At 48.4% G+C, this 20,771-nt stretch overlaps 2 protein-coding genes and 1 long non-coding RNA gene across 5 annotated transcripts; all 3 read left to right on the forward strand.

Annotated features, from left to right (window-relative positions):
• Positions 1-489: 489 nt before the first annotated feature.
• Positions 490-2,291, forward strand: LOC133472126 (uncharacterized). Its single transcript, XR_009786608.1, has 2 exons — positions 490-814; positions 1,634-2,291. It is a non-coding gene; the product is annotated as an uncharacterized LOC133472126 (long non-coding RNA).
• An 802-nt stretch (positions 2,292-3,093) lies between these two features.
• Positions 3,094-10,079, forward strand: si:dkey-159a18.1 (sortilin). Its single transcript, XM_061761932.1, has 20 exons — positions 3,094-3,282; positions 3,621-3,683; positions 3,764-3,840; positions 3,914-4,010; positions 4,519-4,686; positions 4,816-4,889; positions 5,034-5,080; positions 5,196-5,332; positions 5,401-5,484; positions 6,241-6,301; positions 7,595-7,747; positions 7,817-7,914; positions 7,986-8,085; positions 8,152-8,326; positions 8,650-8,843; positions 8,920-9,112; positions 9,183-9,447; positions 9,515-9,621; positions 9,709-9,826; positions 9,913-10,079. The coding sequence occupies exons 1-20, from the start codon at positions 3,094-3,096 to the stop codon at positions 9,928-9,930; spliced, it is 2,418 nt and encodes an 805-aa protein (XP_061617916.1). The 3' UTR covers positions 9,931-10,079.
• Positions 10,080-10,494: 415 nt separating this feature from the next.
• On the forward strand, positions 10,495-14,333 carry fam3c (FAM3 metabolism regulating signaling molecule C). Of its 3 annotated transcripts, none has more exons than XM_061761933.1 (10): positions 10,495-10,610; positions 11,035-11,071; positions 11,182-11,286; positions 11,367-11,393; positions 11,468-11,588; positions 11,754-11,812; positions 12,857-12,907; positions 12,987-13,071; positions 13,146-13,272; positions 13,678-14,333. In XM_061761933.1, exons 2-10 carry the CDS (start codon positions 11,056-11,058, stop codon positions 13,765-13,767), a joined length of 681 nt encoding a protein of 226 aa, XP_061617917.1. In that variant the 5' UTR covers positions 10,495-10,610; positions 11,035-11,055; the 3' UTR covers positions 13,768-14,333. The 3 variants fall into 3 exon arrangements, with proteins under 3 accessions (XP_061617917.1, XP_061617919.1, XP_061617918.1); XM_061761935.1 differs by having other exon boundaries at positions 11,367-11,390; XM_061761934.1 differs by lacking the exon at positions 10,495-10,610 and adding an exon at positions 10,668-10,930.
• The last annotated feature ends 6,438 nt before the right edge of the window (positions 14,334-20,771 follow it).

The following is a 20,771-nucleotide window of genomic DNA, read 5'->3' on the forward strand; positions in this document are numbered from 1 at the left end:
TTAATTTTTCAATGGCTCCTCCAACTAATATGGCACAATATTTCAGCATACGTTGTTAGAACACTCATTTAAGATGCGAGCCTGCCTGTACTAGATACTACCTGGTACAGTATGTCAATTGCATGAAAGAACATCATCTTAACTCATTCAGTGCCAGCCCTACCCAGTTAACATGGATATTTGACTTCGAAAGCAGTCAGTGGCGCTGAATGTGTTAAAATGGGAATATGTAAAACGATAATCACAATAATAAATAAAAGAGGAGTGCGTCATGTTAAGATAAAAGTCCTAGTGTTTCCTAATGTCATGACTACCCCAGAGGGGAATCGTGGCCACTGTGTGGTGAGGAACTTTCACACTTGGCATTTTTTGGGAAAGTCCAGGACTGCACTACCGTAGGAATGAATAAGGAACCGCTCCTCTTCAACAATTCCATGCAGTCTGGATTTCTGCATCACTGGAAGCGAGGACATTGTGGTTTGTGATTATTTTTATGATTACTACTTGTAAGTCAGAGAGGGGTTTCAAAGCGCTAACATTTATTATTTATTTACATTTGTATTTTTTCATTGTAATTTTCCCTTAACCGGAAACACCCCCCCCCCCCCCCTCTCTCTACCACGCCCCCTACCTATCGGACCACCGAGATGCGGGCAGGAGGACGACCACAGCTCTTATCGATAAACACTTTTTTTTTTTACGTTCATTTAATACTTACTTTCATTTCGCAATAGCTTAATACCTGCTAGCGCCTTAGGAGATTTCGGCTTGTTTTGGAAACCTTCGGCACACATTTCAAGAAACAAGACACAAAGTGAGTTCTTGCTACGTTATCAAACCGCCGCCGTGCTTTTAAAAGTTATGTCACATGAATTAACGTCGTTTGTCCTTTTTGTAGTTTCGTCCGCGTTGTGCGGAATTTGTGCAGTCTTGCTGCTGGTGCCTTCAGGTACCCCTGTTGAATGGCAATGTTGTCCTAATTCGACTCGTTTTCATCTTCGCGATGTAATTTAGTATCATGTAAGACGTGAGGGGAGGATATCTGCTTGGCTAGATGGCGAAAGGTGTGTTTTATGCAAACGACAACAACTTGAACGAGTTTCGGGATATGAATCAAATCGATACCCATAGTTACATTTGTACTGGAAATTACCGGAAGTGAATTGCGTGTATTTCTCGTGCTCGTGTTGCTATTTACTGTATTCATGAATGCACTAATAATTCCCTTCTTCCTGCTCAAGTTACTTCTACAAATCTTGACTGTTTCTAGCTGACTTATTTTTTACTGTATTTATTTATATAAAGTTGTCCTAATTAGTTTATATACCCGGAAGAATTTGTGAAATATTGGCCATTTTGGGGGTGAAAATGACTGATGACCGATCATCTCATTATTTTCTTTATGGTTACAGTATGTTGTGTTATTCTAAAATGACATAATTTGAACTAAAAGTAGCATAAAATAATTGTTTTTCCTGATCACTGGTATTTTCTTTAAAAAAAACAAAACTACCGGTACAGAGCTTACAAATTCTGCCATGGTATGTAAACTAATGTCCACAACTTTATCTATGTAAATATACACAGTACATTATATATTATGATATTACAGTATATATATTTGATTGCACAGGGTTGTTTTTGCTCATCTGGAGAAATGGTGCCAGCTGTTCTGAAGCTTTACTTCTTCGGAAGCGCCGTGGCCATCTTCGCCTTCATCTTCAGCCTGGCCGACTCGGTCGGCGGTCTCATGTACGTCCACGACCACCGCTGGATGCTGGAGATGGAAAGAGGTCCCGCGCCGAGGCATCATGGGGGGGGGTCATCTTAAAAATGTAACGGAAGAGTACGTCTGAAAATTGCTGAGCCAAAGACAGAATTGTACTGTGCAGTGGTTGATACATCACAGCATATCAACGAAAGAGCCATGTGTCATGCAACCATGCCTCTAGGGGCTGCAAGCTGCATGGAGGAATGACTTTCGAATCCATATTTTAGCATCATGGTCTCATGATGAAAAACAAATCATGCTAACTGGAAAGGCTGGCCTCCCTGCCAATTGTTTGTCGGTTTGTGTATTTGTATTTCAAATGCGTGCCTGTGATGACGAATGTCGGCGAGCATCTCCATTGTCACGTAATAAAATGAACGGTAAATGTGTGAAGCCTAAAAAAAAAAAAAAAAAGCCATCGCAAACGTAACAAAACTGACGCTTTCATTCTCGACCTTGTGTTGTTTGACTTCTTGTTACTGTGTAGAATAAACATTCTTTGAATAAAACCTTGAGTTCACATTGTATACAAGTGCTTTTTGAATACGAGGTTTAGCAGCTGGACCATCAGCCAATGGCAGCTGTATTCAATCTATAACATTTACTTTGTCTCTTTTCGGAGTCCAAATGTATCACATCGTCACAAAAAGTACACATTTTTAACTGTATATTAAATATGTGGACCATTTATACTTCATTTAATAATAATTAACCTGATATTTTATTTAAAAAAATAAATAAAACATGTCAAATACAGTATAGAAATTGATTCTACCAATATGTGTATTAGATTATTTACAATAAATAATTTTTTTGATGAACCAATTTAGGGTGAAACAGTCTACAGCAATGCAAGAAATATCACAGGACTCTTGATAATGTAAATGCTCGTTGGGCCAAAGTTTGCACACCCGTGCTTTAAGGGGTACAATGCGTTGGTGCCCCCCAATTTTGTGTGATTCACGAAACAGTACCCTCTTGTGGACACTCATTTCTACTACACCCACAACTCGAGTGGGAAAGTGGAGTGTAAAAGCTCAAACTTGCTTCAAATTGTCCCGCAGCTACATTGTTCACGATTACTTCTAGATTAAAATGTAAAATGCATGTGTGCCCTGTTAGGTGACACTGGCCCCCAGCGTTAGGGTGATGTGAGGGGGATGCGGGCTCCAGCACCTGCCGGAGAGGACGCAGCACTTTCCATGTTAATGAGCCGTCCCCTCCCTATTCCCACATACCTGCCTCTGCCCCCGCCACTCTGCGCGCACGCATCCCGCCCGAGGACACCGACTGGGGCTCCCGAGTTTTGTCCGGCAGCGGTCATGATCTGGAGGGGAGTCGTGGCGCTCTGCCTTCTGCTCCGATTCGGGGCCGAAACGCGCACTCGCCCGCGGAGGGGCGCCGCTCCCTCCGCGGGCACCTCCGAGGCTTCCGGCGGTCCTGCTTTCGAGTCGTGCCAGGTCAGCCTGACACCAGCCGAGCATCGGCTTCTGGACGACAACACACACGAGGTGAGGCGTTAACATGCTCGTACTCAGCGAAAGAGGCCAAAATCCATGGTGTTGGACAATTTTAAATGCAGGGTCCTCTAATTAAGGGCCGGGGTCCATTTTGTGGTTCTGGGACGTTTTTCGTTCAGAATGGAACAATACATTTTGGGGTGCAGAACTCTTGATTTCGTGATTTTTGTCGTTGTTCTCTTCAATCAAAAACTACCGAATGACTTTTCTTGTATTTTGAATAAGACGAAAACAACATGCATTGACAATCATGAGGAAATGTCAAGCAAAAGAATGCTAATAAGTAGTTTTCCAATTTGACACTTCATGTGGTGTGGTTTTGCTTTCAGACAGGCTTTAATGGTGACGACGGCTCTTATGTGATTCTCACGTGGGTGGGCGATGGTACCGGGGTAAGTGTGGCAATAAAACATCACCGCTATACAACTACCCGAAAACAACTGTACGGTATCGGCACAAATCCATCTTCTAGGTCATCCTGGTGTTGTCCACAATCAGCGCTCCCATAGACACATTCCTTGAGGGAGGCTCCTCACGCCTTTATAGAAGGTGAGTCGTGAAGAACAACAAAATGCCATGCTAAATAGTCATGTTGTCAACCAATCACGTTTTTCCTTTCCAGTACCGATTACGGCAAGTCCTTTCACGACATCTCGCAGAGCATCAACCGCACTTTTATCAAAGAGGAGTTTGGCGTCAGCGTGGGACCAGGAAGTTCTGTGAGTTGGAAGCCAGGAGCTAACACAATGCTAGTAGTTGCTAGCATGTTAGTCGAGGCTATTTTAGCATTGCCGTCCGATTAAAACCGTATAGCTCCAAAGAAAATGGTATTTTTTGTTTTGGAATTAAAATGTATAAAGGTCACAAAAGTGGAGATACAAGAACAATTCCATGGTCATCTTGGCTTGATTGGCTGGGAGAAGTTAGATGGGTCTTTGGGCTGGAGCCCCAGTTCAGACACCAGAAAATGGTTCTCATCCTGCCTACCACACATTAGAAAATCTTTGCTGATTGGCGAAGAAAAGTCACATGGTTCTTTGGCACGAACCCCTACTTTTTTTTAACCGGAAACCCCACTGCAGACATCGCCCCAAAATATTCCTAGCGCACTGTCTTTATATTTTAGTGATATTGTTATCAAGTACCTCACACTTTTGTTGGTCGTCATCACAGTTTGGCTGGGAGAGGTCACATGGTTCCCATATACTGTATGAATTTTTTGAACAGGTGATATTGACCGCCGACACACCCGTGGTGGACCATCCGGGCGGCATCATTTTCACTTCCACGGACGCCGGTGCCACCTTTCGCTTCGTCCAGCTCCCCTTCCACCTGGCTCAACCCATCACCTACCACTTCCTCAACCCCGACTTGCTGGTGGCGCTTAGCATCGACGTGAGTCACAAACAGCGTTGTTTGCTCTACTTTTTAAGAAGCAGACAACACTATCGCAAGCATGCACAGGTCACGCCTTTGGGAGAAGACGGTAAACACGGCCAATGTGTTTCTGTTCCTAACTTGCAGGGCGCGCTGTGGCTCTCGCTGGACTTTGGCGCCGCGTGGACAAAAGTGCATGATGGAGTGCATTCTTTCTCATGGTGAGAATCAACAGGAAGTCAGACACACAGAAACAACAACTTCAAAGACACCTTGTAAAAACACGAGACGCTATTTTTAGACTGGACTCACGTTGAATTCTATTCAAACCTAAGTTTTGGAAGTACGTCTTTTCCTTTCTTTAGGGGGGCTGGCGTTAATTTGTTCTTCAGTTGCAGCAAAGCAGATACAAGTAAGAGCAAAAAAATGGCCACTGTAAATCATTTCTCTCATCTCCCCTGATTTTTACAATTGTTTTTCTTAATACATATCAAATTAATACAGACTTTTACCTCCTGTCGTTGTAGTGGATGCAGAAGAGAGGGGCGATCTGCAGCTGAAGAGGACCAAAGACCTTGGCAAGACCTTCGCCGTCATCCACGAAGATGTCTACAGTTTTGGCTACATCGGAGCCTTTCTCTTCTTCTCAGTCATGGAAGATACGGTAAGACATCTTTCAAGAACAGGCCGCTATAGAATATACTTTTACATTACGTGTTATTTTCCTCCCAGCGATCACCAAGGGTCATGTATTTTTCATCCGACCAAGGAGACACCTTCAGTCGAGCCTTACTTCCGTCAGCCTCCACCGAACAGGTGATACTTTTGTAATGTTTCCAACTAAAATATTATTTACAAGCATGTTTCAGTTAATCAAAGACAATGGAACCAATTGAGAAACAAAAGTCTTGTTTCAACGTGAAAGGCTAACATCGTAGCGGCTAACAGAGGCGCTCCATTAACAACGAACAGAAGCTAACATTCAGCCAATGTTTTTAGGAATAAACCTCGAAGATAGCGGCTAATAGATGGGTAATACTCATTGAATACGACAGAGGCTAAACTAATGGAATGCTAGTAGTCACTAACTTGCGCTAGCCGATAGTAGTGTAACATTGCCATCCAATGAAAATATACACATTTCGTGCAATCCAAATCAAGATGAATGTTTTTTGTTGTTGTTGTTGTTAGCATTAAAAAAAAAAGGTTTTATGCAAGTCTCGGGCAAGCTTTTGGAGTGAAATACGTTAAGTGCTGCAGGTACAATTTTGGCAACATCTTAACGTAACTTACTTTAGACACAAAATTATCGCTACTTAATAACAGGAATGTCTTAAGGCCACTTGATTTGAGGGGCATTCCTTAGAATGTAGACGCTAATGGAAAGCTCATATCCAAAGTTAGCATAGCATTATTAGTCGTTAAAAAGTATCGACCAACGATGGATTTATAACAAAAATAAATAAACACCCGCAAAAGCACTTTCTCTCAATTAGACGGGCCAAAAATGAAATTAGTCATCATAATCACACACGTTCTCATGCCTCCATCTTCTTTTGTGTGTGTTTGCAGTTTTACTCCATCTTGGACGGCGACGACGACATGCTCTTTATGCATGTGGACAACCCTGGAGGTAAAAACAAAGAAGAAAATAGCTCAAAACTTGGCACGTTGTTTTTGTAATGGAAAAACTCAACTGCATAGACTGAACTGGTTTCACGAGTTCTGGCTGCTGCTGACAAATCATTCCGTCATACTCGCTGTGTTTGCGCACACTGTGCCAGCTGGATGTTTTTTTCTTTCCCTTCACCTTTTTTTTTAACATTCCCACCAAGCCTCTTTACCCTTTTGAACACCCATGTCACTAAATGGTCGCAATTTCCTCCTTTTTTTTAAAGCCTGATGTTAAGTTGACAAGACTTGAGATAAATAGGGGGCTTTATCTTTTGTCGCCTGCGGAAGGGAGGAGATTTAGGTTACGCCACAAAAGGCTGACAAGCGTATCTGGAGATCAGGGTGTATCACAAGAACACACACAAACACACTACTAATGTGAGCATCACTTATTTCAGCTGACATTGTCCTTCAAGGCGGCACATGACAAATTTATGACTTGACATTTACGCTGCGGCCGCGACCCCGGTGAGGATAAGGGGTTCGGAAAATGGATGAACGGAACTACACTGCGTTCCAAATTAATATGATATAATTAAATTATATTTTTCTCAGCTTTTCCTAAATAGTTGATACAAATGACAGTCGGCATAAATGTAAAGTCATTAAGCATCAGAATACATACAATTCAGTTTTTTTAACAGACCTCTCAATAATATTTTTTTAAAAAGAAAAAAACTTAAATTGCACTGTTTCAAATTATTATACACAACATAGTTTCAAGACATGAAAATAGTCATTTATTGAATTTGCAGCATTAGGAGGTCATATTTACTGAAATCGAACGCTATTTCAATACAAAAACAAGTTACATTTTGACATATTATTATTATTTATTATTTTATAGCAGCTTCACAATTTTACATCCATTAAACTTGTGACTTTTTGGAGAGTTTCTGCTTGAATTTCTTCTGAGATGGTGCAAATTGTCATGCTTGAAGACGATTTTGTTCGGGAAAGCACAATTCTTTTGGTACCACGGAAGAAAGTGGTCAATCAGAAACTCCAAATACTTCAGCACTATGCCCCCTTTTTCAAATGTCAAGGTACACGATTGCAGGAATTCATAAACCGCTTAGGGGTTCAATTTATGCTTTGCACCATAGTTATTAGCAAAGCTTTAGAGCTATACTACCCCTAACCTGCAGTGACAGAACGTTGAAGAGAGCATGTGGTTTATTTTTGGGCTGCAAGGGGACGGTTGTCGAGGAGAAGGACAAACGTCTGTCATCATCAGTGTAAATTCCCATAGACACCTACTTCGGGACAATGTACACGTCAGATGACCGCGGCATCCTGTTTTCCAAGTCCTTGGAGCGCCACTTGTTTGATGGGCAGCGCAAGAGCGATTTCCGGAACATCACGTCGCTCCGCGGCGTGTATCTCACCAACAAACTGGACAAAGGTAGGCTCGTCTGTATCCGTGTCGTGTTAAAATGCACCCATGAAGATTTGTTTTCATTTGCTGTTTCAGATGGACGAATCAGATCAGTCATTTCATTCAATCGGGGAGGAACGTGGCATCGGCTTTCCAAACCTCAGAATGTGGAATGTGGAGAGGAAGTAAAGAATGTGTGTTACATGCAATTCAAAGATGTATTATTTGTACATACATTTGTCCAACCCATCACTGTTTTTAGCAGTGCAACCTTCATATTCATGGAGAACACAGTCGTATCAATCACATCGTCCCCATGCTCCTAATGTCTGAGGCCACTGCGGTTGGTCTGGTCCTCGCACATGGTAACAATCACTGCTTTATCTTGTTACACACAGTTTTATATGCTTTATAAATCTCCTCTGCTTTAGGCACGGTGGGTGATTGCCTGTCGTCGTGGCAGTATCCAGATGTGTTTGTCTCGTCTGACGGGGGTTACAACTGGAGGGGCACGCTGAGGGGTCCCCACCATTACAGCATACTGGACTCTGGCGGGCTTGTTGTGGCTGTGGAGGCGCGGCGCAAAGGACAAGTCAAGACGATCAAGTACGGGAACACACAAAAAGGTCTTGTGGTTGTCTTTTGATCTCTATTGTTGATCGGTGACAGGCTTTCAAACCAGGTTCCAACAGGTGTTATTGCTATTGTTTTTTTTCCCTCTTATCTTCATATTAATCCCCAGAGTCCTCAACCAAGTTCACACTGGTGTTTTTGTTGTTGCCTTTGCTTTCTTTTTTTTGTCCCCATGTTCCAACAATTGCTGTTGTTGCTTTTTGTTTATCTCCAGATTCCCAAACCAGGTTCCAACAGGTGTTGCTCTTGTGTTTTGTTGACATCTCCTGCGATAACCTTTTTCTTTTGTGTCTCAGGTTCTCGACAGATGAGGGCCAGTGCTGGAGGTCGTACAACTTCACCGAGCAGCCTTTCTTCTTCGCCGGCCTGGCTTCCGAGCCGGGCACCAAGGCCATGAGCGTCAGCGTATGGGGCTTCCGTCCTGAAGACGACAATCAGCCCATGTGGGTGGCGGTCACCATCGACTTTCAGAGCCTCATCACTAGGGCATGTGGGTGGTTGTTGGAAATACAAAATTACCCATAACCCTCCCTGTTTTAAGACTACATTTAATGTAATTCCTTTAGGTAATGACCTGGATTATGAGGAGTGGTTGGCGCACTCAACAGAGGGAGGGACTTCGGAGAGGGATGGCTGCGTTCTGGGTGTCAAGGAGACATACCGGAGGAGGAAGAAACAAGCTGTGTGTCGGAATGGTCGCAGCTACGTCATGGTAAAGAAGGAAAGTCCCTGCCTGTGCACCATGGAAGACTTTTTGTGGTAAGAACAGCAGATCAGAATTTGAGGAACTGTTCAGCAGTGATTCTAAACAAACTACCCTTTCCAACAGTGATTATGGCTATCAGCGCCACATGAACACATCAGTGTGTGTGCGACAGCCCGACACGCACAACAAAACATTGGAGATGTGCCTGAATGGCGAGGAGGACGAGCTCCTGACAGCAGGCTATCGCAAGGTTCCTAGTAATCGCTGTGAGGGGGGATTTTCTCCTCAGCTGGCAGTCCAGACGGTCATCAGACCTTGCGGTGTCAAACCCAGCCCCGATTCACCCTCCGCCCACTCCACCGTGCCGGTGACACACTTTGACACACCGGTGAGTAGCTTTGACATCCAAAAACTCTCTCTCTCAAACACTTTTAGAGCTCATTTTGTGTAACCAGCGAGAGAGGCTGGTGCTGATACTGGTGTGCGCCGGTGCAGGCATCATCGTCCTCGCCGCCGTTGTCTCTGCGCTGGTCGCTGTCAAGAGAGGGGTTTATCAGTACAGGTGAGCTAAGCAGGTGCACACCGGGACCACTTCGGAGGCTATTAGGAGCATTTTGCCTGACTGTTGTTTCACGCCATCCGCCTGCAGGGCACCAAATTATCGCTTCTCCAATCTCCAGATTCAAGATGATCGCAATGGAGCCATAGGGGATTTCCAAAGTGCCAACAGCAGCAACGGAACGACCTGTCCGCTTGACTCAGATAATGTAATCACCACTGAGTCATACCAACTAATCAGTATTTTTTGTTTTACTTTTAAAGTAATTCATAATTACAATGTCTCTTTTTTCAGCAAAATCTTCTGCAGTGAAACCCCTTTTGAACTGACACTAAAGTGGATCAGAAGAGCCATGACAAAATAACATTTATTTATTGACGTTCATTTCTTTGAATTGCTTTGCTCCAGCCTTGATTTGTATATTTTTATTTGAATATTAAAATACATACATGTTGAGGCTACTCCTGTTTTGTACTGCTTTTTAAATAAATGACTGATAAATTATAAAATTATGCACAATGTAAGTAATACAAAGAATAACAGGCAATTATTTCGTGATTGTTCTGTTTTGAGTGTGGAAATGTCAACTGCAAATAAAGCTGTATTCATTTCATTCCGTAGAGAACCTTGCGGGGGCGCTATGGTGTCCTGTACCCCTATTGAATTCCGCGAAGAGGAAAAATTGCGGAAGTATGAAAGGATCATCTCTTTGAAACGACGTGTCACTATGACTACCTTAAAAGAAAATAAATAAGATTTAAAGTAATCCAACGATCATTTTACCACATATACAATAGTAACCTGTAGAATTGTTTGTGTTGTTGGTTTGTAAATTAATAAACACACTACACTACTGGTATTACGATGTCCCTGCTGCCACAGCCTTCCTTTTTACGTCGAAGTGAGCGCTCTGTTGTACTACAGCAACTCAGGTGTCACTTCGAGATTCGACACTGAACGTCTGCTTGTCACAGCGGTTATTTCTTTAACGCGTAAGTCAAAAGACCATAAATCAAATTATTGTAATTTTCATTTTTAAAAAATACAAATATCACTTTTGATGGCACTGTTTATGAACGTCGGTGAGAGTCCACGCAAAGAACGTAACGATGTAGCGTCTTTATGTCTTGGGCATACACTTAGCATAGTAATATAAAAACACATTTTAAAGTCCTGTATTTTAGTTGTAAAGTTAGTTTAAAGTTTGTTAAGTCATACGGTTTAGGTGTTCTAAATGAAAGCAGTGGCGATCAAGCGACACTCTGAAAGATGGTGCTAGTGGACCAAACTTTAGATGGCAGCTAGCCAACAGGTAGTGCTTCTTGGAAAAATGTTAGGAAATAGTGGCTGGTTAGTATAAAGATTTCTATATTGATTGTTGAAAAAAATATTTGTGTGCTTTGATGGACGTTTCAGAGTGGCTGAAGTTTACTGAATATGGTGCGGACTGGAGGTAAAACCCTAACTGTATTAAAACCACACACAAAAAAGGGATTTTTGTTATGTTCCTGAATGGGACACTGATTATGAAGCAACCCTCTAATGTGGTTATTTCTTCCTCAGGTATTTTGAAGTTGGCAGCACTTGTCTCCGTGTTCATCCTTGCCATCTATCTGGCATTCCAGCTGCTGGAGATCAGGATGGACTTCCGGCTGGGAGGCGTGATGGGTGAGCGATGAGCAACAAGGAAGGTTGGGCACGCAAAATTCCAAAATCACTGCAACCGTGTCTTGTTTTTTGTCTTTTAGACAAATCGGTTCTCGCGAACGAAGGTTGTAAGTATATTTTGTGTGGTTAGAACACCTGTTCTTGGACCAATGAGTGGGGAAAATCTTTGTTCACTCACCAGATAAACCAGTTCGACACAAGTGCGGGCTCTCCAAGGCGTGTCCTGTGGGTAATTTTGCCTTCAAAATGGCGAGCGGCGCAGCTAGCATAGTGGGGCCCAAAATGTGCCTGGAGGACAAAATGTAAGCAATGTTATGACTTTGCTTTGCCGCAATACAGCACCTATCTTTGTGTTTGATGAAGGTGCGGGAAGTGTTGTCAAGTCAAACTTTGCCCTGGAGAGTGGGGGTGTGTCCTGTTCCACATAACATCTTATTGTTAACTCATCTTCTCTGGCTTTTTTTAAGGCTCATGAGTGCCGTAAAGAACAACGTGGGACGAGGAATCAACATCGCCCTTGTCAATGGTAACGCCGCACCATCCCTCCATTTTCCGTCACGCTTATCCTCACTAGGGTCGTGGGCGTGCTGGTGCCTATCCCAGCTGACTCTCGCCGAGAGGTGGGGTACACCCTGAACTGGTCGCCAGCCTATCGCAGGGAACATATAAACAAACAACCATTTACATCTACGGGCAATTTAGAGTCTTTAATTAACCGACCATGCATGTTTTTGGGATGGGGGAGAACATGCAAACTCCACACAGGCGAGGCCGGATTTGAACCTGAGTCCTCAGAACTGTGAGGCAGTCATCCATCATGGTTAAATCCAAAATAATAAAGCAACTAACAGTGATGAATAGCGTTATTGGATTTATATATTTCAATCAGTAGGGGGCGCCTATGAATCTCTTCAGCACATGGCCTTCATCACACATGGGACGTTTGGGTCAGATCTGACCTTGTGGAGTGCACTTCATTGAATAATTTACTGTTTTATGGTGACTCATCTCATCTTTGCTGCCAAAAAGGAAGACTTCCTGTGGATTTTTGGGCACGGTTTCTTGAGACGTTTTGTGAGTCTACTCATAACAGACATGGCTGTCAAATTTCCTGATGTTTGACCAAGCTTATACATTGTGGAGTTGACTTATTAGAGTATCTTCTTTCAACAATGGTAGACTGAGTTTTCAGCCATGGTTTCTTTACACATTTTCTGTGTGCTTGCTTGTGATCGACATGACTACCAAATTTTATGTTGTTTGCTCAAGCTCTGGTCCTGTGGAGTTGATTCACGAGTTTCCTGTTTTATGGCAAGTTCTCCAACTTTGCCGCCATGCTCCACCCACACACAATGGCAATCCATCCATATGTCCAGTACATGAACTCCAAACTTCATAGTAATTGGACAAAATCTCTTGGCTGAGTTAGCTTCTGAAGCACATATGGAAATGTTGGCTTCGAACCAAAATCGTAGACTTCCTTTGTCTTTTTGGGTATGGCATCTGGAGACTTTTCGTGGGTCTCGATAGAACAATTTGGTTTAACTCCTAATTCTTTGTCATTACACAGGAAGAACAGGAAAGCTGAACAAAACGGACTTCTTCGACATGTGGGCAGGAAGTGAGCGCCACATTACTTAATAAAGAAAAAGTCGGCATACAGTACAAATGTGTCAAATGTCACTCCGTTCCATTCTTAGATGTGGCCCCCCTCATTCAGTTCCTGAAGGGAATAGAGGACGGGACGGTGGTCATGATGGCGTCCTTCGACGATCCTTCCACCAAGTAGGCACCCTGTTTCTTGTCACGCGCATTAACCCCTCCCTTTAACCAATGAAATTTTGTTCTTTTTTTCCTAGGCTCAACGACGAAGCCCGGAAGCTGATTGCCGACCTGGGAAGCTCGGCCATTAACAACTTGGGCTTCCGGGATAACTGGATCTTTGTCGGAGGGAAAGGGATCAAGACCAAGAGTCCATTTGAGCAGGTAGGTAGTGTGTGCTGGCAGCCTTTCCATCCAAAGCTTGTCTTTAATGTTGGGAAGATGACCTTCAAACTCCAAGGACAGGAAGTTTATTTAGACTCTACTCGAGAAAAAGGAAACTCAAGCCTCAGGAGACTAAATTATCTGCATTTGCAAGACAATCTATAATTGAAACAAATGCTTAATAATAATAATACAATAGCAACAGGTGGCGCTGTAACTCCTTACTATGAGGCGTCTTTAGCCAATCAGAAGCCTGAAAAAAGGCATTTCTGGGAAAAGGGACAATACCAGCAATCCAGGAAAATATAAAATTAATAAACAGATATGTCAAAGTAGTAGTTTGGGAAGCCTACTTCCAAACTATTATGATATTTACCATGATTTGTATATTGTTGTTTATGGCAGCACATCAAGAACAGCGCAGACACCAACAAGTTCGAGGGCTGGCCGGAGGTCCTTGAGATGGAAGGCTGCGTGCCTAAGAGGGAAGACTGACCCCCGTCGCATGTTCCTCATCTGAGTCGCCGCCTTTTTCCGTCCTGTCAGACTGTTTACCGCCGACAATCTTCCAAAGGGCTCGTGCTGGAAACACAGGTTAAGCTCACCAAGAAGGGACTGGAATACCATCCAACCTTAATCCAGTTGTATTATTGACATTATTATTATTGCACTGTCTGCTATGCCTGCTAACCCGCCTTCACCGTGAACCAAAATGTACCAACTCTACTGTGAACTATGTAAATATATTTTGTCAAGGAGGATTAAGATTGATTTAATGAACAATCTTAACATGTCTGCTTTGTTATTGCTGGAATTTTTCTCCACCAGTTAATGATTAATACAGCACTCTTGGTACTATCTTGTTCCACATACACACGCAATTAGATGTTAATGTATTTGTAAATGACATGTACTCTTAAGTAATCACCTCCATGTCAGAAAGCTGCAGAAGAAATCATTTCTGTAGCATTTATCACAGCCTCTCTCAAAATGTTGCTCCCAGAGCATAAATGACATGCCTTTTTTATGTGGGAATTAAAGCTTTCACATGGGTTTACTCACATTTGTTATCGCTGTGTTTCTATTTTAACATATTACAAATGAAAATTGTAATAGCTAGAGGATGTCGGTTGGTGGCAGCAAAGGAACATGATTGGTTGGTGTAGAAGAGAGCACTTACAGAACGATTGACAAAAAAGGGGGTTCCACCAAAGTAGCATTACTGTTAGCTTTGATTATATGTTGCCCCTAATGAACACAAATTACTCTAATTGCAACCAAAATTCATGTTTATATGTACATTTAAGGCGGCACGGTGGCCGACTGGTTAGCGCGTCAGCCTCACAGTTCTGAGGAGTGGGGTTCAATCCCCGGTCCTGCCTGTGTGGAGTTTGCATGTTCTCCCCGTGCCTGCGTGGGTTTTCTCCGGGCACTCCGGTTTCCTCCCACATCCCATAAACATGCATTAATTGGGGACTCTAAATTGCCCATAGGTGTGAATGTGAGTGCGAATGTTGTTTGTTTGTATGTGCCCTGCGATTGGCTGGCAACCAGTTCAGGGTGTACCCCGCCTCCTGCCCGATGATAGCTGGGAGAGGCTCCAGCACTCCCGCGACCCTAGTGAGGAGAAGCGGCTCAGAAAATGGATGGATGGATGTATATTTCAACGCAGTTTTATGGGGGAATGTGAAGAAATTGTGTTCAAATGTAGACTTTACTGCATCATTTATGTGCAATATTCCCAGTAAATTAAAAATGACCTCCCAAGGGTGCGTTCGTTCCGGCCTGCTGTGGTATCAACCCCGTGGTGGTGTGCGGGAAAGCGGTGACGGACATGCCGCCCTCGCCCACCCACCAAAGGTCCGCTCATTCCGGCCTACTATGGAAACAACCCCTTCGTGGTACACAAGAAAGCGGGTACGGAAAGGCCGCCCTCGCCCACCCGCCAAAGCTGCGCTCATTCCGGCCTGCTATGGCAACAACCCCTTGGTGCTACGTAGGAAAGCGGGGACGGACATGCCGGCCCGCCAAAGGTACTTTCATCCCGGCGCGCTGTGGTTACAACCCCGTGGCAAAGGTGCGCTCATTCCGGTCTGCTATGGTAACAACCCCGTGACGGTGTGTGGGAAAGCTGGGACGGACATGCTGCCCTCGCCCTGCCGCCAAAGGTGCACTCATTTTGGCTTGCGATGGCAACAACCCCTTGGTGGTACACAGGAAAGCGGGGACGGAAACGCCGCCCTCGCGCACCCGCCAAAGTTACGCTCATCCCGGCATGCTACGGCAACAACCCCTTGATGGAACACAGGAAAGCGGGTACGGAAACGTCGCTCTCGCCCACCCGCCAAAGCTGCGCTCATTCCGGCCTGCTGTGGCAACAACCCCTTGGTGCTACATAGGAAACCGGGGACAGACATGCCGGCCCGCCAAAGGTACTTTCATCCTGGTGTGCTGTGGTTACAAACCCGTGGTGGGGTGGAGGAAAACGGGGACGGACACCCAGCCCTCGCACGCCCATTCCTGCCGCCAAAGTTACGCTCATCCCGGCCTGCTGTGGTAACAACCACGTGGTGGGGTGCGGGAAAGCGGGGATGGACATGCCGCCCTCGCCCACCCACCAAAGGTGCGCTCATTCCGGCCTGCTATGGCAACAACCCCGTGGTGGGGCACGGGAAAGCAGGGACGAACACCCCGCCTTCACATGCCCGCCAAGAGTGAGTTGGTTCTGAACTGCTGTTGTAACAACACCCTGATAGGACACATGAACGGACAACACCGCCCGTGCATGCCGCCAACAACCCCTTGGTGGAGCACGGGTCGCGGGGAAGGACACCCAACCCTCGCATGCCCCCCAAGGGTGCACTCGCTATTGCCTAATGTGATAACAACCCCGTGGTGGGGCATGGGAAAGCCCGCGGTGGTACACGGGAAAGCCGGTACGGAAAAAGGTCCCGGGTACGGATACACCTCGCCCACCCGCCAAAGCTGCGCTCATTCCGGCTTGCTCTGGCAACAACCCCTTGGTGCTACATAGGAAAGCGGGGACGGACATGCCGGCCCGCCAAAGGTACTTTCATCCCGGCACGCTGTGGTTACAACCCCGTGGTGGGGCGCAGGAAAACGGGGACGGACACCAAGCCCTCGCACGGCCATTCCTGCCGCCAAAGTTACGCTCATCCCGGACTGCTGTGGTAACAACCCCGTGGTGGGGTGCGGGAAAGCGGGGACGGACATGCCGCCCTCGCCCACCTGCCAAAGGTGCGCTCATTCCGGCCTGCTGTGGCAACAACCCTGTTTTCTTGTGCCTACCACAGCAGGCTGAAATGAACGCACCCTTAGGACCCATCCCTCACATGCCCCCCAAGGCTGCGTTCGTTCCGGCCTGCTGTGGTAACAACCCTGTGGTGGTGTGCGGGAAAGCGGGGACGGATATGCCGCCCTCACCCTGCCGCCAAAGGTGCGTTTATTCCGGCCTGCTATGGCAATAACCCCTTGGTGCTACACAGGAAAGTGGGTATGGAAACGCCGCCCTCGCCCACCCACCAAAGCTGCGCTCATTCCGGCCTGCTGTGGCAACAACCACTTGGTGGGGTGCGGGAAAGCGGGGACGGACATGCCGCCCTCGCCCACCCACCAAAGGTGCGCTCATTCCGGCCTGCTATGGCAACAACCCCTTAGTGGTACACAGGAAAGCGGGTACGGAAACGCCGCGCTCGCCAACCCGGGTGCGGATACACATCGCCCACCCGCCAAACCTGCGCTCATTCCGGCCTGCTATGGCAACAACCCCTTGGTGCTACATAGGAAAGCGAGGAGGGACACCCAGCCCTCGCACGCCCATTCCTGCCGCCAAAGTTACGCTCATCCCGGCCTGCTGTGGTAAACACCCCGTGGTGGGATGCGGGAAATCGGGGACGGACATGCCGCCCTCGCCCACCCGCCAAAGGTGCGCTCATTCCTGCCTGCTGTGGCAACAACCCTGTTTTCTTGTGCCTGCTGTGGTAACAACCCCGTGGTGGGATGCGGGAAATCGGGGACGGACATGCCGCCCTCGCCCACCCACCAAAGGTCCGCTCATTCCGGCCTGCTATGGCAACAACCCCTTAGTGGTACACAGGAAAGCGGGTACGGAAACGCCGCCCTCGCCCACCCGCCAAAGCTGCGCTAATTCCGGCCTACTATGGCAACAACCCCTTGGTGCTCCATAGGAAAGCGGTGACGGACATGCCGGCCCGCCAAAGGTACTCTCATCCCGGTGTGCTGTGGTTACAACCCCATGGTGGGGGGCGGGAAAACGGGGACGGACACCCAGCCCTCGCACGCCCATTCCTGCCGCCAAAGTTACGCTCATCCCCGCCTGCTGTGATAACAACCACGTGGTGGGGTGCGGGAAAGCGGGGACGGACATGCCGCCCTCGCCCACCCACCAAAGGTGCGCTCATTCCGGCCTGCTATGGCAACAACCCCTTCGTGGTACACAGGAAAGCGGGTACGGAAACGCCGCCCTCGCCCACCCGCCAAAGCTGCGCTCATTCCGGCCTGCTATGGCCAGCCCTCGCACGCCCATTCCTGCCGCCAAAGTTACACTCATTCCGGCCTGCTGTGGTAACAACTCTGTGGTAGGGTGGGGGAAAGCGGGTACGGAAACGCCACACTTGCATAACCGCCAAAGGTTCGCCCATTCCGGCCTCCCAAGGGTGCGTTCGTTCCAGTCTGCTGTGGTAACAACCCTGTGGTGGGGCACTGGAAAACGGGGACGGACACCCAGCATTCGCGCGCCCATTCCTGCCGCCACAATTACGCTCATCCCGACCTGCTGTGGTAACAACCCCATGGTGGGGTGTGGGAAAGCGCGCACGGACATGCCGCCCTCACCCACCCGCCAAAGGTGCGCTCATTCCTGCCTGCTGTGGCAACAACCCTGTTTTCTTGTGCCTACCACAACAGGCTGGAACGAACGCACCCTTGGGACCCAGCCCTCGCATGCCCCCCAAGGGTGCGCTCGCTACGGCCTGTTGTGAAAACAACCCCGTGGTGGGGAGTGGGAAGGACATGCCGCCCTCGCACAACCGCCAAAGGTGCGCTCATTCCGGACTGCTGTGGCAACAACCCCGTGGTGGGGCACGGGAAACCAGGGACAAAAACCCCGCCTTCACATGCCCGCCAAGAGTGAGTTGGTTCCGGCCTGCTGTTGTAACAACATCTTGATAGGACACGTGAACGGACAACACCGCCCATGCACGCCGCCAAGGGTGCATTTGTTCTGGCCTGCTGTGGCAACAACCCGTTGGTGCTACATAGGAAAGCAGGGACGGACATGCCGGCCCGCCATAGGTACTCTCATCCCGGCATGCTGTGGTTACAACCCCGTGGTGGGGTGGGGGAAAGCGGGTACGGAAACGCCACCCTTGCATTACAGCCAAAGGTTCGCCCATTCCGGCCTCCCAAGGGTGCGTTTGTTCCAGTCTGCTGTGGCAACAACCCCGTGGTGGGGCGCGGGAAAACGGGGATGGACACCCAGCCCTCGCACGGCCATTCCTGCCGCCAAAGTTACGCTCATCCCGGCCTGCTGTGGTAACAACCCTGTGGTGGGGTGGGGGAAGGACATGCCGCCCTCGCACAACCGCCAAAGGTGCGCTCATTCCGAACTGCTGTGGCAACAACCCCGTGGTCGGGCACGGATACGCCGCCCTCGCCCACCCGCCAAAGCTGCGCTCATTCCGGCCTGCTATGGCAACAACCCCTTGGTGCTACAAAGGAAAGCGGGGACGGACATGCCGGCCCGCCAAAGGTACTTTCATCCCGGCGCGCTGTGGTTACAACCCCGTGGTGGGGCGCAGGAAAACGGGTCCTGCCGCCAAAGTTACGATCATCCCGGCCTGCTGTGGTAACAACCCTGTGGTGGGGTGAGGGAAGGACATGCCGCCCTCGCACAACCGCCAAAGGTGCGCTCATTCCGGAGTGCTGTGGCAACAACCCCGTGGTCGGGCACGGATACGCTGCCCTCGCCCACCCGCCAAAGCTGCGCTCATTCCGGCCTGCTATGGCAACAACCCCTTGGTGCTACATACGAAAGCGGGGACGGACATGCCGGCCCGCCAAAGGTACTCTCATCCCGGCGTGCTGTGGTTACAACCCTGTGGTGGGGCTCAGGAAAACGGGGACGGACACCTAGCCCTCGCACGCCCATTTCTGCCGCTAAAGTTACGCTCATCCCGGCCTGCTGTGGTAACAACCCCGTGGTGGGGTGCGGGAAAGCGGGGACGGACATGCCGCCCTCGCCCACCCACCAAAGGTGCGCTCATTCCGGCCTGCTGTGGCAACAACCCCGTGGTGGGGCACGGGAAAGCAGGGACGAAAACCCCGCCTTCACATGCCCGCCAAGAGTGAGTTGGTTCCGGCCTGCTGTTGTAACAACACCTTGATAGGACACGTGAACAGACAACACCGCCCGTGCACGCCGCCAAGGGTGCATTTGTTCTGGCCTGCTGTGGCAACAACCCATTGGTGGGGCACGGGTCGCGGGGAAGGACACCCAACCCTCGCATGCCCCCCAAGGGTGCACTCGCTATGGCCTGTTGTGATAACAACCCCCGTGCACCGTGGTGGGGCATGGGAAAGCCCGTGGTGGTACACGGGAAAGCCGGTACGGCAAAGGTGCGCTCATTCCGGCCAGCTGTGGTAACAACCCCGTGGTGAAGTGCGGGAAAGCGGGGACGGACATGCCGCCCTCGCCCAGCCACCAAAGGTCCGCTCATTCCGGCCTGCTATGGCAACAACCCCTTCGTGGTACACAGGAAAGCGGGTACGGAAACGCCGCCCTCGCCCACCCGCCAAAGCTGCGCTCATTCCGGCCTGCTATGGCAACAACCCCTTGGTGCTACATAGGAAAGCGGGGACGGACATGCCGGCCCGCCAAAGGTACTCTCATCCCGGCGTGCTGTGGTTACAACCCTGTGGTGGGGCGCAGGAAAACGGGGACGGACACCCAGCCCTCGCACGCCCATTCCTGCCGCCAAAGTTACGCTAATCCCGGCCTGCTGTGGTAACAACCCCGTAGTGGGGTGCGGGAAAGCGGGGACGGACATGCCGCCCTCACCCTGCCGCCAAAGGTGCGCTCATTCCGGCCTGCTATGGCAACAACACCTTGGTGCTCCACAGGAAAGCGGGTATGGAAACGCCGCCCTCGCCCACCCGCCAAAGCTACGCTCATTCCGGCCTTCTATGGTAACAACCCCTTGGTGGGGCGCCGGAAAACGGGGACAGAGACCCAGACTTTGCACGCTCATCCCGACCTGCTGCGGTAACAACCCCGTGGTGGGGTGCGGGAAAGCGGGGACGGACATGCCGCCCTCGCCCTACCACCAAAGGTGCGTTCATTCCGGCCTGCTATGGCAACAACCCCTTGGTGCTACGTAAGAAAGCGGGGACGGACATGCCGGCCCGCCAAAGGTACTCTCATCCCGGCGTGCTGTGGTTACAACCCTGTGGTGGGGCGC

The sequence above is a fragment of the Phyllopteryx taeniolatus genome, chromosome 22 (genome assembly GCF_024500385.1).
Source record: "Phyllopteryx taeniolatus isolate TA_2022b chromosome 22, UOR_Ptae_1.2, whole genome shotgun sequence".
In the NCBI taxonomy this organism is placed as follows: Eukaryota; Metazoa; Chordata; class Actinopteri; order Syngnathiformes; family Syngnathidae; genus Phyllopteryx; species Phyllopteryx taeniolatus.

What these genes read in the sequence shown, in the direction of transcription:
- fam3c (XM_061761933.1), top strand. An exon ending in TTCGACGATCCTTCCACCAA is followed by an intron (nt 13,072 to 13,145) that starts GTAGGCACCCTG and finishes TTTTTTTCCTAG; the next exon opens with GCTCAACGACGAAGCCCGGA. An exon ending in CCAAGAGTCCATTTGAGCAG is followed by an intron (nt 13,273 to 13,677) that starts GTAGGTAGTGTG and finishes TGTTTATGGCAG; the next exon opens with CACATCAAGAACAGCGCAGA.
- si:dkey-159a18.1 (XM_061761932.1), top strand. Translation starts at nt 3,094, where the DNA reads ATGATCTGGAGGGGAGTCGTGGCGCTCTGCCTTCTGCTCCGATTCGGG. An exon ending in CACCAACAAACTGGACAAAG is followed by an intron (nt 7,748 to 7,816) that starts GTAGGCTCGTCT and finishes TTGCTGTTTCAG; the next exon opens with ATGGACGAATCAGATCAGTC. An exon ending in TGACACACTTTGACACACCG is followed by an intron (nt 9,448 to 9,514) that starts GTGAGTAGCTTT and finishes TTGTGTAACCAG; the next exon opens with CGAGAGAGGCTGGTGCTGAT.